At 51.5% G+C, this 12,774-nt stretch overlaps 5 protein-coding genes across 5 annotated transcripts; all 5 read right to left on the bottom strand.

Moving 5' to 3' along the window:
- Window positions 1-139: 139 nt before the first annotated feature.
- Window positions 140-884, bottom strand: J4E83_002342 (uncharacterized protein; the record flags this gene model as incomplete). The annotated part of the gene is made up of 2 exons (XM_049329290.1): window positions 140-514; window positions 879-884. 2 exons carry the CDS (start codon window positions 882-884, stop codon window positions 140-142), a joined length of 381 nt encoding a protein of 126 aa, XP_049192262.1.
- Window positions 885-1,663: 779 nt separating this feature from the next.
- J4E83_002343 (uncharacterized protein) lies at window positions 1,664-2,318 on the bottom strand (the record flags this gene model as incomplete). The annotated part of the gene is made up of 2 exons (XM_049329291.1): window positions 1,664-2,188; window positions 2,238-2,318. 2 exons carry the CDS (start codon window positions 2,316-2,318, stop codon window positions 1,664-1,666), a joined length of 606 nt encoding a protein of 201 aa, XP_049192263.1.
- Window positions 2,319-2,864: 546 nt separating this feature from the next.
- Window positions 2,865-4,493, bottom strand: J4E83_002344 (uncharacterized protein; the record flags this gene model as incomplete). The annotated part of the gene is made up of 2 exons (XM_049329292.1): window positions 2,865-4,069; window positions 4,451-4,493. 2 exons carry the CDS (start codon window positions 4,491-4,493, stop codon window positions 2,865-2,867), a joined length of 1,248 nt encoding a protein of 415 aa, XP_049192264.1.
- Window positions 4,494-7,825: 3,332 nt separating this feature from the next.
- RPS17 (40S ribosomal protein S17) lies at window positions 7,826-8,525 on the bottom strand (the record flags this gene model as incomplete). Its single annotated transcript, XM_049329293.1, has 3 exons — window positions 7,826-7,921; window positions 7,976-8,153; window positions 8,356-8,525. The coding sequence occupies 3 exons, from the start codon at window positions 8,523-8,525 to the stop codon at window positions 7,826-7,828; spliced, it is 444 nt and encodes a 147-aa protein (XP_049192265.1).
- Window positions 8,526-8,975: 450 nt separating this feature from the next.
- J4E83_002346 (uncharacterized protein) lies at window positions 8,976-10,565 on the bottom strand (the record flags this gene model as incomplete). The annotated part of the gene is made up of 4 exons (XM_049329294.1): window positions 8,976-9,733; window positions 9,786-9,874; window positions 9,923-10,203; window positions 10,254-10,565. The coding sequence occupies 4 exons, from the start codon at window positions 10,563-10,565 to the stop codon at window positions 8,976-8,978; spliced, it is 1,440 nt and encodes a 479-aa protein (XP_049192266.1).
- Between the last annotated feature and the right edge of the window lie 2,209 nt (window positions 10,566-12,774).

Below are 12,774 nucleotides of genomic sequence, written 5' to 3' on the forward strand. Positions count from 1 at the left end.
ATGTATCGTATTTATTGGAAATGACAAGTTTATGGCATATCACGAAAACATCTCTACGAAACACTCATCATTCTTAGCAAGTGCTGCCTGTAGCTACGTGTTCAGAAGACTTGACTGCCACCTACGTATTGTCCCTGCACTATCTAGGCTTCCCACATTCTGGGCAAGATTGGTTCGGTGTCCAGAGTTCCGCCTTCGGAGGTGGTGTCTCCTGGTAAGGATCGACTGGTATGTCCAACTCGGCGTCAACCCCGAGTCTGAAAGTCTTGTAGGGTGGAGCATCAGGGTTTTGTCCTTTCCACTCATTGACTTGGTCGGTTATCTCGTTTCTGAGGCGCTCAAGCAGGTATAAGTAGCGGCGATGCTGTTGGAAAGAGGCGGGAACGCTGGTGTCGAGCGCTTTGATGGCTTGAGAAAGCTTGTTGATGACGGCGGCCTTCTCTGAGGGGTAGCTGAGGTTCTCTGATGCCATGTTATGGAGCGGTGTGACGAGCTGAATGATCTTGATGGTGCTCTGATGCTTCTCATCTTGCGCTGATATACTGAACTTGTTTGCTGCGGGCAAGTTCCTTCACGATGTGGCACGTAAAACAATCAGTATACCAAAGTCTATCATAGATGACAAGCTTATGTGATTGATCACCGCAACTCATGTGTCAGTCTTCAAGCTCAAATCCCTGTCTCCTTCTTTGGATAGGTGGATCGGACATGGCTTTGGGAATAAGACATGGCTTCAATAAAATGGAACGCGTGTAAGTGACTAGATTGCCGACGACAGGGCTCTTCATTGACCGTTCATTCGATGATCATATGGCACTCGTAATTCATACTCAAGCCATTAACCACACTCAACCCATGGATCTCGCGCCACCGCTTACTTTCATTTTTTCTGTAGTTTCGCAACATCACTAGACAGCCTCATCTCGTCCTTCTTCTCCCTCTCGATAGACTTCTGCTGCTACTACGAGGTGGAGAATTTTCATCCTGTTCTACCCCTGCGCTCTGATACGCTACCGAGTAGGAATAATCTTCTGACTCTGGTATACCAAGCTCGGTATCAACGTCGCGCCAGACTTGGGAATCAGAAATTGGGCTTTCTACGTCTTCAATCAACCACCATCCGATAGGTATGTCTATCTCGCTTTTCAGACGCAAACAGAGATAGAGAAGCCTACGCTGTTGAAAGAGCGTCATTTCCGTGCTTGGTTGGATAGCGGCGATGGCAGTGTGTATCTTTTGGATCGTGGGAATATCTGCGCTCATGAGCGTACGTCTCTCTTCTTCCGTCATGACTGAATTAGTTGTGTTAAAGAAGTTGCTGTCGTAAGAAATATTACATGCTTATAAGTTCTGAACGTGGACGAGCGTCGCGAATGGTTTGTACAAACACTAGTGTTTCCATGGCGCAGATGAGACACCCGGCCTGGTCATTTGTGTGGTGGGCACAACATTGCCACGTCGAAAACATCGCGCTTCACATGAAAGTGAGCTGTACTTTGAAATAACCCCATTTCATTTGTATCCTATGAGATCTAGTCTAGTACGGATATCCAATTCTATGGTTACTCTGCACTCGTCTCGCCACCGCGTTCCCAATAATCTAACTATGTATCCGGTAACCCGGCCGTGCTAATCCGCACGAGCGACGAACATGGGTCAAATTTTATTCATCCTTGCTCTCAACAACCTGAGACAGCGAGCCCTTGAGAGGAACGTAGTTGAAGGCCTCATCAGATCGCTGGCGACGTGGCGGAAGCGAGAAGCTGATCTGCGAGTGCGGCGCGGAGAAGGGAGCGCGAGTAACAGGCGTAGATTGTCCAAACTCTTGAAGCTTCTTCTCGAGGTACTCGATACGGTCGTCTTGTTCTTGAGTGTGGTGCATCTGCTGCTGGTACATGCTGGACATGTAGTCGTGCTCGTTGTATAGACGGTCGAACTTCATAGCGGCGTAGTTGATGTCGTTTCGAAGGCGAAGGTTCTCGCGATTGCTCTCGTGCTTTACGCTCGCGACATGACGGCGATGGGCTTCACTGAGATCGCGAAGCTGTTTCTCGTGTACCCCGCCAACGTCGATCGTGAGGAATTTGGTGAGCGCCTTGCTAGTAGATAGACGCGCGAGAAGCGCAATCGCGACTGCGACAAAGACTCCAATCAAGAGGATGATCTCGCGATCGCTGATGAGTTCAGTCTGGGGCTGTTAGTGTGAGACCCTAGTGTAGTGCTTCAAATTGACGTACTGTAGACCAGACTGCGGAGAGCAGACCGAAGATGCTTGAGCAAAGGAAGAAGGCTAGGAATTCGAAGTTGTTGAGCTCCATTGTGATTATCTCTTGAGTGAGTGAGTTGTTGAGCGGAAAGACGTCCGAGCCGCATCGCAGTCAGTTTGATACACACTTGGCTTGGCAGTCTAGCTGATTCCACGAGTGGAGTCAGCTGCGATGAAGCAACACTTCATGCTGGCAAGATGCTGCGCTGATGTCTTATAGCTTCAACTTGTTGTCGGATCAAAACAACAATATGATGACACATTAACATTCTTTGCAAACTCCACAGTCTGCCTTGTTTCAAAACACGAACATCTACTGGAAGATGCTTCGGCTGTGTGGCCTGAATTCTGCATTCAGGTACGTATGTATGTATTAGATGACTATATACTGGCAGTATGACTATTTACAGGAAAGTGACTATGAGTACACTGAAGCATGCAGAATATGGCAACCACGTAGGTAAATCGGACATGATGCATGGAACGCCGTTTTTGAACCCCATATGCAGACCCCAAGGTACCTAAAGAACGCCTTAGCCATGCAGTAATAATTCTGGAAAATGAGCTTGCCAAGCCCGTCGGCGACACGCTAAACAGTTCAGGAAAGATCCATGGGTTCGGCGGCGCTGCTACCGGCACCCGCTGATTCGCGACCACGCTGGTCCTTGATCGCTGGGGCAGCAGGCTGCGCGAAATTGTTTTGTGCAGGCGGAGCAGGAACGTTGATGCCGGTATTTACGTGGTCGGTGCGGACCTGTGGAGGCGCGACGTAACCCATATGAGGCTGGGCGTAGATTGGAGGAGTCGCTGGGCCAGAAGAGTTGCGCGGCGGCTTTCGACCACCGATGCGCTGAGCTCGGGGAGCTGGGAAGCAAGCATTCTTGACACGGGTCTGGAACTCTTGGGCGAAGTTGTCGTAGGGCTTCTTGTCCTCGGATGTCTTCCAGCCCATCTTGTTCTTCATGCACTCAGCCTTACGGTGACTAATCGTGGAACCTTCAATGCGAATGCCATTGGCCTCAAAGCGGCGACAGCAGTCAGAACGCGATAGGATAAGCAGAACAACGAGAAGGCTGACGTTGTCGTTGTCGAGAAGATGAGGACAGAAATCGCAGACATTACATGCGAAGCGGCGCATGTCTTCTAGTTCCTTGGTGTCGGTGCAGTTGACGAAGCGCTCAGCCATTGAGAACGGCCTAACCATGTCCCTACAGATATGGTTCTGAAGGACATTGGCGACTGAAGACACGGAAACTGGATAGATGCTACTACGGTCGATCTTGCTTGTAGCAGATGACGAGACCGTGCCGGCGATGTAGACGATCTCGATATCGTCGAACGGGCCCCGATCGAGTTTGATGTCCTTGAGTGTCTTGCCTTCCTTTTGAGCCTCTTTGTAAGTCTCGGCGTTCTTGATACCAGCCTCGCGAGCCGCCTTGACAGCCTCACGAGGTGTGGTAAAGCCATACTCTTTGGCGAGAGCTACGGAATCTTCGTGCATCTCAAACTTGGAAAGTTTACGCTCAACATCAGGAGCGCGTATCCAATCCTCAGACCAGGGTTCTTCTGCGAGGACTTTGTAGAAGACCTTGGTAAGGGCGCGAAGCTTGATCTCAAGATCAGTCATCATACGCCGGCCGAAATACAGTTCATCGGTCTCAAAGAAGGCATTCTCAATAAAGGTCTTTCGATCCTTCTGAGTTAGCTGGCCGCGAGATGGATCATTCTTCCATTCTTGGATGATGTGCATGAACTTGGCGTGGAAGATGTCATCGAAATGCTTTGATGCAGGTATAGCATTCGCTGTACGGCACGTTAGTTCATGGTCAAGAGATGTTTCCACAGTTCCCACGTACAAGTCGGTGTGTGGGGTTGTTGTGGCGGCGAAGGTGAGGTAACAGCGGTCTGGCTGATTGCGGCAGGTGACATAGTGATCCAAGCGCGATATATGACCTGATATACCGAAAGAAGTAAATTGTCTACTTGTGGATCAGTATAGATGAGAAAGGAAACAGATCTCGATGGAATTCGATGGGGTTGGAAGGTGAGGTTCGTGGCCGGGTCAAAAGGTTGCGGGGTGGTTGGGTTGTCGGAGCGTGAGGGCGGTAGGCAAAAACATTCACGCTCGCGTCGCTAGCGTGCCAAGTAAATTCGGGGTGAGCATTGGAAAGACACGTGACCCACATGACTCGGCCCCAACAATCTTGGAACCTCGGGTGAACGTCATAGTTAGCGCTTCCGCTCACAACCTTCCATCAAGACATCCATTGAGTGCTTCATCTTGTCAGTTCCTCTCCTGTTAGCAATGGCTGCGACGCGTTATACGTTCCTGCACCGCATCGCTATGCGTTGGTATGCGCCCGGGGTGCGCTTGAGTGACGAACCCCTTCCTGTCGCGTTCCTGCAGTATCATCCTCATTTCATCTGCGCTCAGTACGCTCGCCTCGATCCAGAGTTACATGTCATCATTGCGAAAATATTGATTTAAATATGTATGGGTTATAGTACGTCCGTCCTCTTCGCCATCTAGGGAAGTCATCGCTTCCGGCTTTGGTTGCCTTACGTGCCACATTCCTGGGAACAGCAGCAGCATATGCCTTCTAGAAAACACATCTTCTCTGCAACGATCTCGGTTATTCTGATAGCCGAAAGAATCATGGTTCCGTTGGATCGCAATGGTATCCTTTCCGGAAGGACACTCAGGGTATACGCAAGAACCTAGATGACAAAATTGGAGCTGAAAGCACTGGGCCTCCTTTTATCAAGCGTGCCGTTACATTGTTCAAGAGTTTGTATCCATGGTGACGCTGAGACCTGGTTTGCGCCGAATTAATGGCATTCAAAAGTCTTTCAAGGCACGGGAGACGCTACTTTGATGGGCGTTTGACAGTGAAGGAGACAGTAGCAACGAAGAGATATTTCCACAACTAGCTTTTGTCACCACGCGAAAAGTCCCTGCCTCGCAAGCAACTTCGTTCCACTTTCTACGTTAACGGCACACCACCATCGACCCAATACAACATGAAGCTGATCAAACGTCGAGATAGGCGTTCCCAAGCCACAGCTGCGACGCCATGCCACTTGCTTGCACTACCAGCGGAGATACGCTTGCTCATATACAGCCACATGGCACCCGATGGCTTCCTACCAAACGCACCCTACAAGACATACATCGGGCTCATGCTCTCCTGCCCCCAGATCTACAACGAGATGACCTCCGAAGCCGTCCGCCTGGCCCCTTCCATCCTACGCGCGATCCAGTTCTCCGTCAACGCAACGCCAATGAAGCTACAACCGCTCCGGCCGACGAGTTTCGCCTCGCTGATGCACCTCACGATCGGAATACCGCGGTGGGCAATGCTCGATCGGCCTACTATAATGGGGATTCTGCAAGCCATGGCACCAGTACTAGAGCTTCACCTGGCCAGACTGACCATCGGGTTAGAAGACCTAGAGGGTGAAGACGACGTCCTGCAGATGGTCGAGACACTGAATCCGGCACAAATCGCGCGTTATATGAGCCAAGTACAGGACATGCCCGCACCCCTCTATCCTCCAAGCGATTCTGTGGCATCCGACCATTATCGCATCCGAACAACATACAGCAATATCATTGGACTCGTCACAGCAATGAATTGTCTCATAGCTCCAGGAATGTGTAATGGAAAGCATGCCCAGGCCAACCACTGGTGCCTTCGCGCTTCAGTCCTTAACCCACCATTTCTGACGACGACATGTAACGTTCGGAAGATTGCTTTCCGCTTGAAAAGGCTCCATGATGAGAAGGTATGTGGGTGTGGTCGACTTCCCGCTCACTACCCTCATCTGGTGTATCCGTTTCGCGGGTCGAGCTATAGGTGGGAGCTGATGCTCGAAAACCCCTCGTTGGAAAAGGAGCGATGGATGGTTCACTGGAGGGATGATAAGGGTAAGTTGAGCTGGTCCCTGAAGGGAAAACCAGGGCTATATGTATGGCTGAAGTTGAAAGAGAAGCGAGGGAGCCGGTTGAAGAGGGCTGTGAAAAGCTTGTTCAGGCAGACCTAGTTGAAGGCGGGGCTATGTACGTACTCTCCAGGTTCGCAAGTGCTAAGTCTTGCAGGTAGCTCCAAAATCATCATGATCATGACATGAATGCATAAATGCCATGGACTTAGGAGTCTTGATGTTACAGTGCGCGTCATGCCAAAACCACAGCTCTCACCAGATGCATTCGAAAGTTCTACGTGTAACATGCACCTACCCGACGGCTACCACATTGAGCATCCACAAACAGAATGAACATGCGTTTGTGTGACCCACTCCCAGATTGTTCCTCATTCCGCTGATAAAACCCCGTTCATAGTCCCCAACATACAGAAGACTTACCATACCCCTACCTCCGACTCTCCAAGACCACTCAACTATCTCTACAAACCAGCAGACCGAAGACTACTATGACTCTCTTCAGTACACAGATAGCTGGCATCGCTATAGGGGTCTTCTTCGCACTATCCCTCATCATGTTCGCCCTTTATTACTCGATTGATCGTCTTCGCAAGCAAGACGGCACAGCCAAAGCAACAACGCCGTCATCTCCTACTGGCTCTGGTTCCCCGATACCTCCTCCACAACATCTTATGGACAATCAGAGGCGCACCTCCAATCAATATTCACATCCTCAGCAAGAGCATTCACGTCCAAGCCTAGAGTACGGACCCGGTCCAACTTGGGTCGCGACACCCGAGCCCGAAACGTATCGTTTCAACACGATTAGAGCAGTACCAGCTACGCCAAAGACGTCCTCCGCGAGTGCCATGCGTCCTGTTACTTCGGAGTCGGACAAGCGGAGTAGTCTGCACCAGGCGGTCTTGGGTGCGGGTACAAGTCGCGGTCGGAAGAACAACAGTGATGCCACAAAGGAAGCCGTGGAGACTGCGAGAGCAAAGGATTTGGATGACGACCATGTTGCTGGCAGTAGCATTGGCAGACAGAAAACGTACACTGGAGCTTGGCCTTGAACGGTGTGGTGATGTCGGCAACGTTCTAAGGATGTGTTCAATGATGATTTGATTGAGCAAATTGGGCTCCACATCGTATAGACTAGATTCATCGAGCCTTGATAAACACAACATACTACACATGAGGACGTGCATTGATCGATGGGTTAAGATAGTGCGTGGATTTGTTTCATCTGAGCGGGAAGCTATTGACATCACGAGACGTATGAAGGATCGTTCCCTTTTGGTAATGCTGTTTAGACCGGTAATGAAATTCACTTACCTGAACCTGAACTCTATATTCTTCGTTGGTCATCACAACACCATCGCATCACACAGGGAGCATGGGCAGGGGAAATGGCAATCAAGCATCATCCTCGTGTCTTGCAACACTCGGACTCAGCGACACCTAGTGGGGGAGAACCTTTTGTTTCATTGACTCCTGATCATCATGCCGCCGTATATAGCCGTAAAACCATGCCATAGTCGTGGCAGAAGAGACCCTTTCCCAGACACCATATTTTCAGTAAGCCGAGAAAGGAGGAAGAAGGGAGACCATCGTGTCGCGCGTGCGCATTCGTATTTACGAGCGGGCGGGGCGGTCGTTGAAGCGGCGGGGACCGCGCTCGACAATCTGTTGTTGGGAGACGGCGATGACGTTGGTGGGGATGCTGTCGAACTATCGGAAGTGTTAGTGAGATGCTTGGGGTGGTATGGTTATAGAGTAACGTACGCCCATGCTCTTGAGCAGGTCCTTGGTCTCCTGGTCGACGTCGAGCGAGCCAGACTCGCTGTTCTGGGTGAAGTCGAGAGCGGAGATCTCGGGGACGTACTGGTCCTTTCGCTCACGCTCCTCTTCTTGGAGCTTGAAGGAAATACCACGGACGGGACCACGCTGGATACGCTTCATCCTGCGAGTTGTTAGCTTGATGTTTGGTGCGAGAGAGCACGCTGCTCATAGCGTGGCTGCGGTGCGGGCGGATGAAGAGCTATCCTCTGAAGTGCCCAAGAGCCTGCGCATAGGCATTGCACAACGCTGCTCTGCGCAGGCCACTCAAGCTTCCAGAACCAGCCCCTCATTGCCATTGTCGCAGCCCCAGTGTCGGCACGTACAAGTGAGTGGTGTATCCGGCAATCTTGTTTCGGAGCCTCTTGGAGGCAATGATGGCAATCTCATCACAGATCCTCTTGTTGGTCTCGAAGTCGAGCGACAACTTGGGGTAGTAACGCTCAATGATGACCTTGGCGGACTTCTTGACGGTCTTAGTTCGGACGCGACCCATTTTGGCGACTTGTTGTGTGAGCTGGGAGAAGAGGTTGTCGTGGGAAGGGGCGGTGGCTGTCGGGTTAGTTGGATTGTCGCTGGAGAGTAGAAATGTCGGGAGGGCAGGCGCGATTATTCGCCTAATCTGTGTGGAGGACCGTGCGCAGGACTCTAGTCACAAAGGGTTTGGCGCCAACGCAGCACATGGGAGCAGCCATCACCAACATTGCTCAGCAGATAAACAGTGTCAATCTCGTATGTCATGTTGGTATCTCTCGCTCGCTAATTAAAACTGCTGGAAAAGAAGACTGCTCAAGAAAATGCATCACAGATGCTTGCTACATGTAGGAAAACCCGACCATCCTCCTCGCAACCCATTTGCAACGAAACTCCACAACACCACCGCTGTGTGAATATCAATTTAAGTAAGCCCTGTGGCTTTACAGATACGGCCATCTGAGCGTTTCGTTCAGTGGCCACCCTCAGCGCCACCCTCAGCGCTGCCCCCGGAAGCACCGTGGTGTGCAGGGTTGGGGAAGTAGAACGCACATACTGCAATGATGACGTACGTCATCACGCAGAGTACACCCTCCAGGTAGTTCGAGCTTCTGTCGCGGAGGAACGAGCCAACCGCCAGGACCGCCAGAACCAGGGCAACAGCGTCGAAGATGGCGAAGTTGTAGTCCATGCCGACACCAATACCCCAACCAACCAGTACCACAAGGGGTGCGTTGAACAGGGCGGTCTGGATAGAGGCACCGAGAACATGGGCAAGGGCCATGTTGATCTGATTGTCATAGGCTTCGTCAATGGCGAGGAGGTGCTCGGCGATCTTCTCAACCAGCGGGATAAGGATAAGTCCGACGAAGGAGTCACTAACTCCTCGCTCTACTATATGCGGGATTTCGAGGACGAGGAAGATAGCTACGAGTGCAACGCAGGCCAGTGAGACGAGAAGAGCAACAATCACTTCGGTCAGGGTAAGCTTGGGCTTAGCCAATTCCTCGTGGCGGTCCTTGTCCTTGTGGTCGTCTGCCTCGTAGATCTCATGGAGCAACCCATCGTGAGATACGGTCTGGTAATACAAGTAAACTAGGTAGCCAACGATGGAGATGATGGCGACACCGCGGGATATCAGTCGAGTGTTATAGGCGATATCAACAGTCTGTTCGTAATCGGGGTTTTGGAAGAGGTATGCGTAGAAGACAGCGGGAAGTACGAGCGCGGCTATAAAGGTTAGCATTGGTACTTTGACGAGCCAAGAGGAGGATCGGCCTACTAGCAGCTACGAGCATCAAGCCACTACCGTTCTCAGAGACAGCACTATGGAACTCTTGGACGTCATGCTTGACACCACCGGCAATGAAACTGGAGCAAATTAGTGAGTGCTTGATCGAGCATCGAACAGACACTTACCAGGTACCAAGGCAGAGGAGCAGGTTGGCCAAGATAGACCCCAATATAGCAGCCTTGATAACCTGCACGTTTGAGTCGCCGTTGGAGGTTTTGAGCAAGACCATGAACAGAATAACTTCGACAACGGAACCGAATGTTGTCTCGAGAACGACAGCAAAGGCCTTGTTTGGCATCTTGCGCGAGAACTCCTGGCCAGCGAAACCGAGTAAGTTGGCTGCAGGAAGCATGGCAATGTAGTTGGTAATGAAGATCGCTAGATGCCATTCGGGCCTCGCAAAGTGCTGTTATAGTCGGTTAGTACAAGAAACATATCCTCTTGTGTGCCGCTTACCAGTGCAATTGCTACAGGTACAATGGGCCATAGGCAGTTCACTAGCATAGACATCGTGCTGCTACTCCTGCCGCTGATGACAAGGAACTTGATCGGGTTGAAACCCCTGCGGCCACTCTCGCCCTCGGGGTGAAGGCCGGGGGTCACCTTGTGTCCATTGTGGTTGTACTGTGGCAGAGACGAGCCGCGCCTGTCACGGCGATCGGAGGGAGGGACGGAGCGTGGCTTCTCGCTGGTATATCCTCGGTCGCGCGACGAGCGGTGCCTTGAGCCGTCGGGGTAGTCTCGCGAGCTTCTCGAGCGGTGCGCCATGGCTTTGGTATACGAAGATTGCCCAAGGGGTGGTTTTTAGGGTGCGCCAAGTGCAAGAGTTGAATGCACTGGCTTGGGTTTCAGGGCGGGCGAACGAGTTGCCCTGCAGCGGTTGCAGTTTGTAATGCCGTAATTGGAGAGGAGTTGATAGAGAGTAAGTGAAAAAGAAAGACAAGAGGGCCGGTGGGACTAGACATTGTAAAAGGGCCGGGCGTCATTTCGGGACGAGTAGTATACTACCTGCTTCCTTGTTTACGAGGTGCAGTTCGCAACGGGGCGGGCGCGTCCACAACACACAGCCTCGACGCTATGATCGCCAAACAACGAAAATGTCGCAGCGCGTTTACACCGTAACTCTGCAGCAGCGCGCGCCGTTCGCAGGCAATTGGTCTTCATTGGTTCTTTTTGGCACCGATTCATGGTAATTCAGTGTCTAGCTAAGCTTATCTTCAGTAGAACACGTCACCAAGCACCGCGCAACGTCCCTGGCAATGCTTGACACGCCTTGGCTGCACTACGATGCGGAGTCCAGAACAAGGTTTCAGCTCCATGCACATTGACGTGGGCCGAGACTCCACATCTCAGGTTTAGCAGCAATAAGGGGAAGGGTCTCGATCTCCGCAATGCACATGCGAGCTATTTGATGGCCACCGACACACTTCGAGCTACCAGAGGTCATTCGCATCGATGGCGCTACATGGAATACAAGCGCTGGTTCCAACGCGTTGGCTACTGACAACCGCATGAACCGTCATCGATCGCAATGTTGAGAAGGGCCGACAAGTTGCTGATGACGATTTAGAGAGGACCGAACGTCTACTGCTGTTGAAACTATGTACTTACACACATCAGTCTGCAGACATTCCATGATGCGATGGGGGAGTTGTTGTTCATCTAGACTTGATTGGTTCCTGGCGGTCCGCATCTATTGTACCTTGCATATGATGAGAGACTAGCAACAGCATGGTAACGCCGGCTGGATGCGCAACTATGCCCTCACGACTTGATCTTCCCTCTGCACATCGCAAAGCTTGACAAGGCTTCAATACATACAAAAAGCCATCATGTGTTTGACATATGCTCAAGCAAAAGCAGTCACCTGGTACTGTGCACGGGACAGGCCTTATCGCGAGGCGCGTGTTAGCGGCATGGCAACAGCGACTCATCCATAAACACACAAACAACCCTCTTCCATCCCATCTCGTCTCCAAACCCATCCATCTCCGTAACTCACAACATGGTCTTCTCCTCTGGTTTTGCGCTGTGCGCAGCCATCACAAGCGCGACGGCGCTCCAGATCCCGCTTATGTCGTCCGGCAATCAAGCGCCACTCGGACATCCACATGGGACCAAACCGTTGGTCAACTCGACCGAGCTCCAAGACCTCATCAGTGGGGACAGATTGATGGCACGCGCCAAGAAGATGTACGAGATTGCGAAGCTCGGTGAAGAGGAATACAACCATCCCACCAGAGTCATCGGGAGTGCTGGTACGTTTGCGCACGTGATTTGTTGTACGCTGATGCTGATGAAGTCGCAGGCCACCTCGGAACGCTGTCTTACATCTATGAAACTATCCTTCAACTTGGCGACTACTACACAATCACCAATCAAACCTTCCCAGCTGTGTCCGGCAATGTCTTTGAGTCGCGTCTTGTCATTGGCGATGTCGTGCCGAAGTCTGCCCATTCCATGGGCTTAACGCCTCCCACAAAGGACAAAGAGCCTGTACACGGCGACCTCGTTTTTGTTGAGAATGACGGTTGTCAGGCGTCGGATTACCCAGACTCAGTAGCCGGAAACATCGCATTCATCAAACGTGGAGTCTGCCCCTTTGGTACTAAATCCGAGCATGCAGGTCGCAAAGGCGCTTCTGCTGCCATTGTCTACAACTATGAGAAAGACAGCGTTTCGGGCACCCTCGGAACGCCGTCTCCCGATCATGTAGCTACATTCGGGTTGTCCGGTGAAGAAGCTGAACCAATTTTGAAGAAGCTCGAAAAGGGAAAGCGCGTGGATGCGATCGCCTACATTGACGCTGAAGTGAACACCATTCTGACGGTCAACATCATTGCGCAGACAACGGCTGGCGATCCGGACAACTGCGTCATGCTCGGCGGCCATTCCGACAGTGTCACCGAAGGGCCTGGTATCAACGATGATGGAACAGGCACAATGTCGCTGCTCGAAATTGCTACTCAACTTACCA

Source organism: Alternaria metachromatica, assembly GCF_023757995.1.
Source record: "Alternaria metachromatica strain BMP 0045 chromosome Unknown scaffold_3, whole genome shotgun sequence".
Classification (NCBI taxonomy): domain Eukaryota; kingdom Fungi; phylum Ascomycota; class Dothideomycetes; order Pleosporales; family Pleosporaceae; genus Alternaria; species Alternaria metachromatica.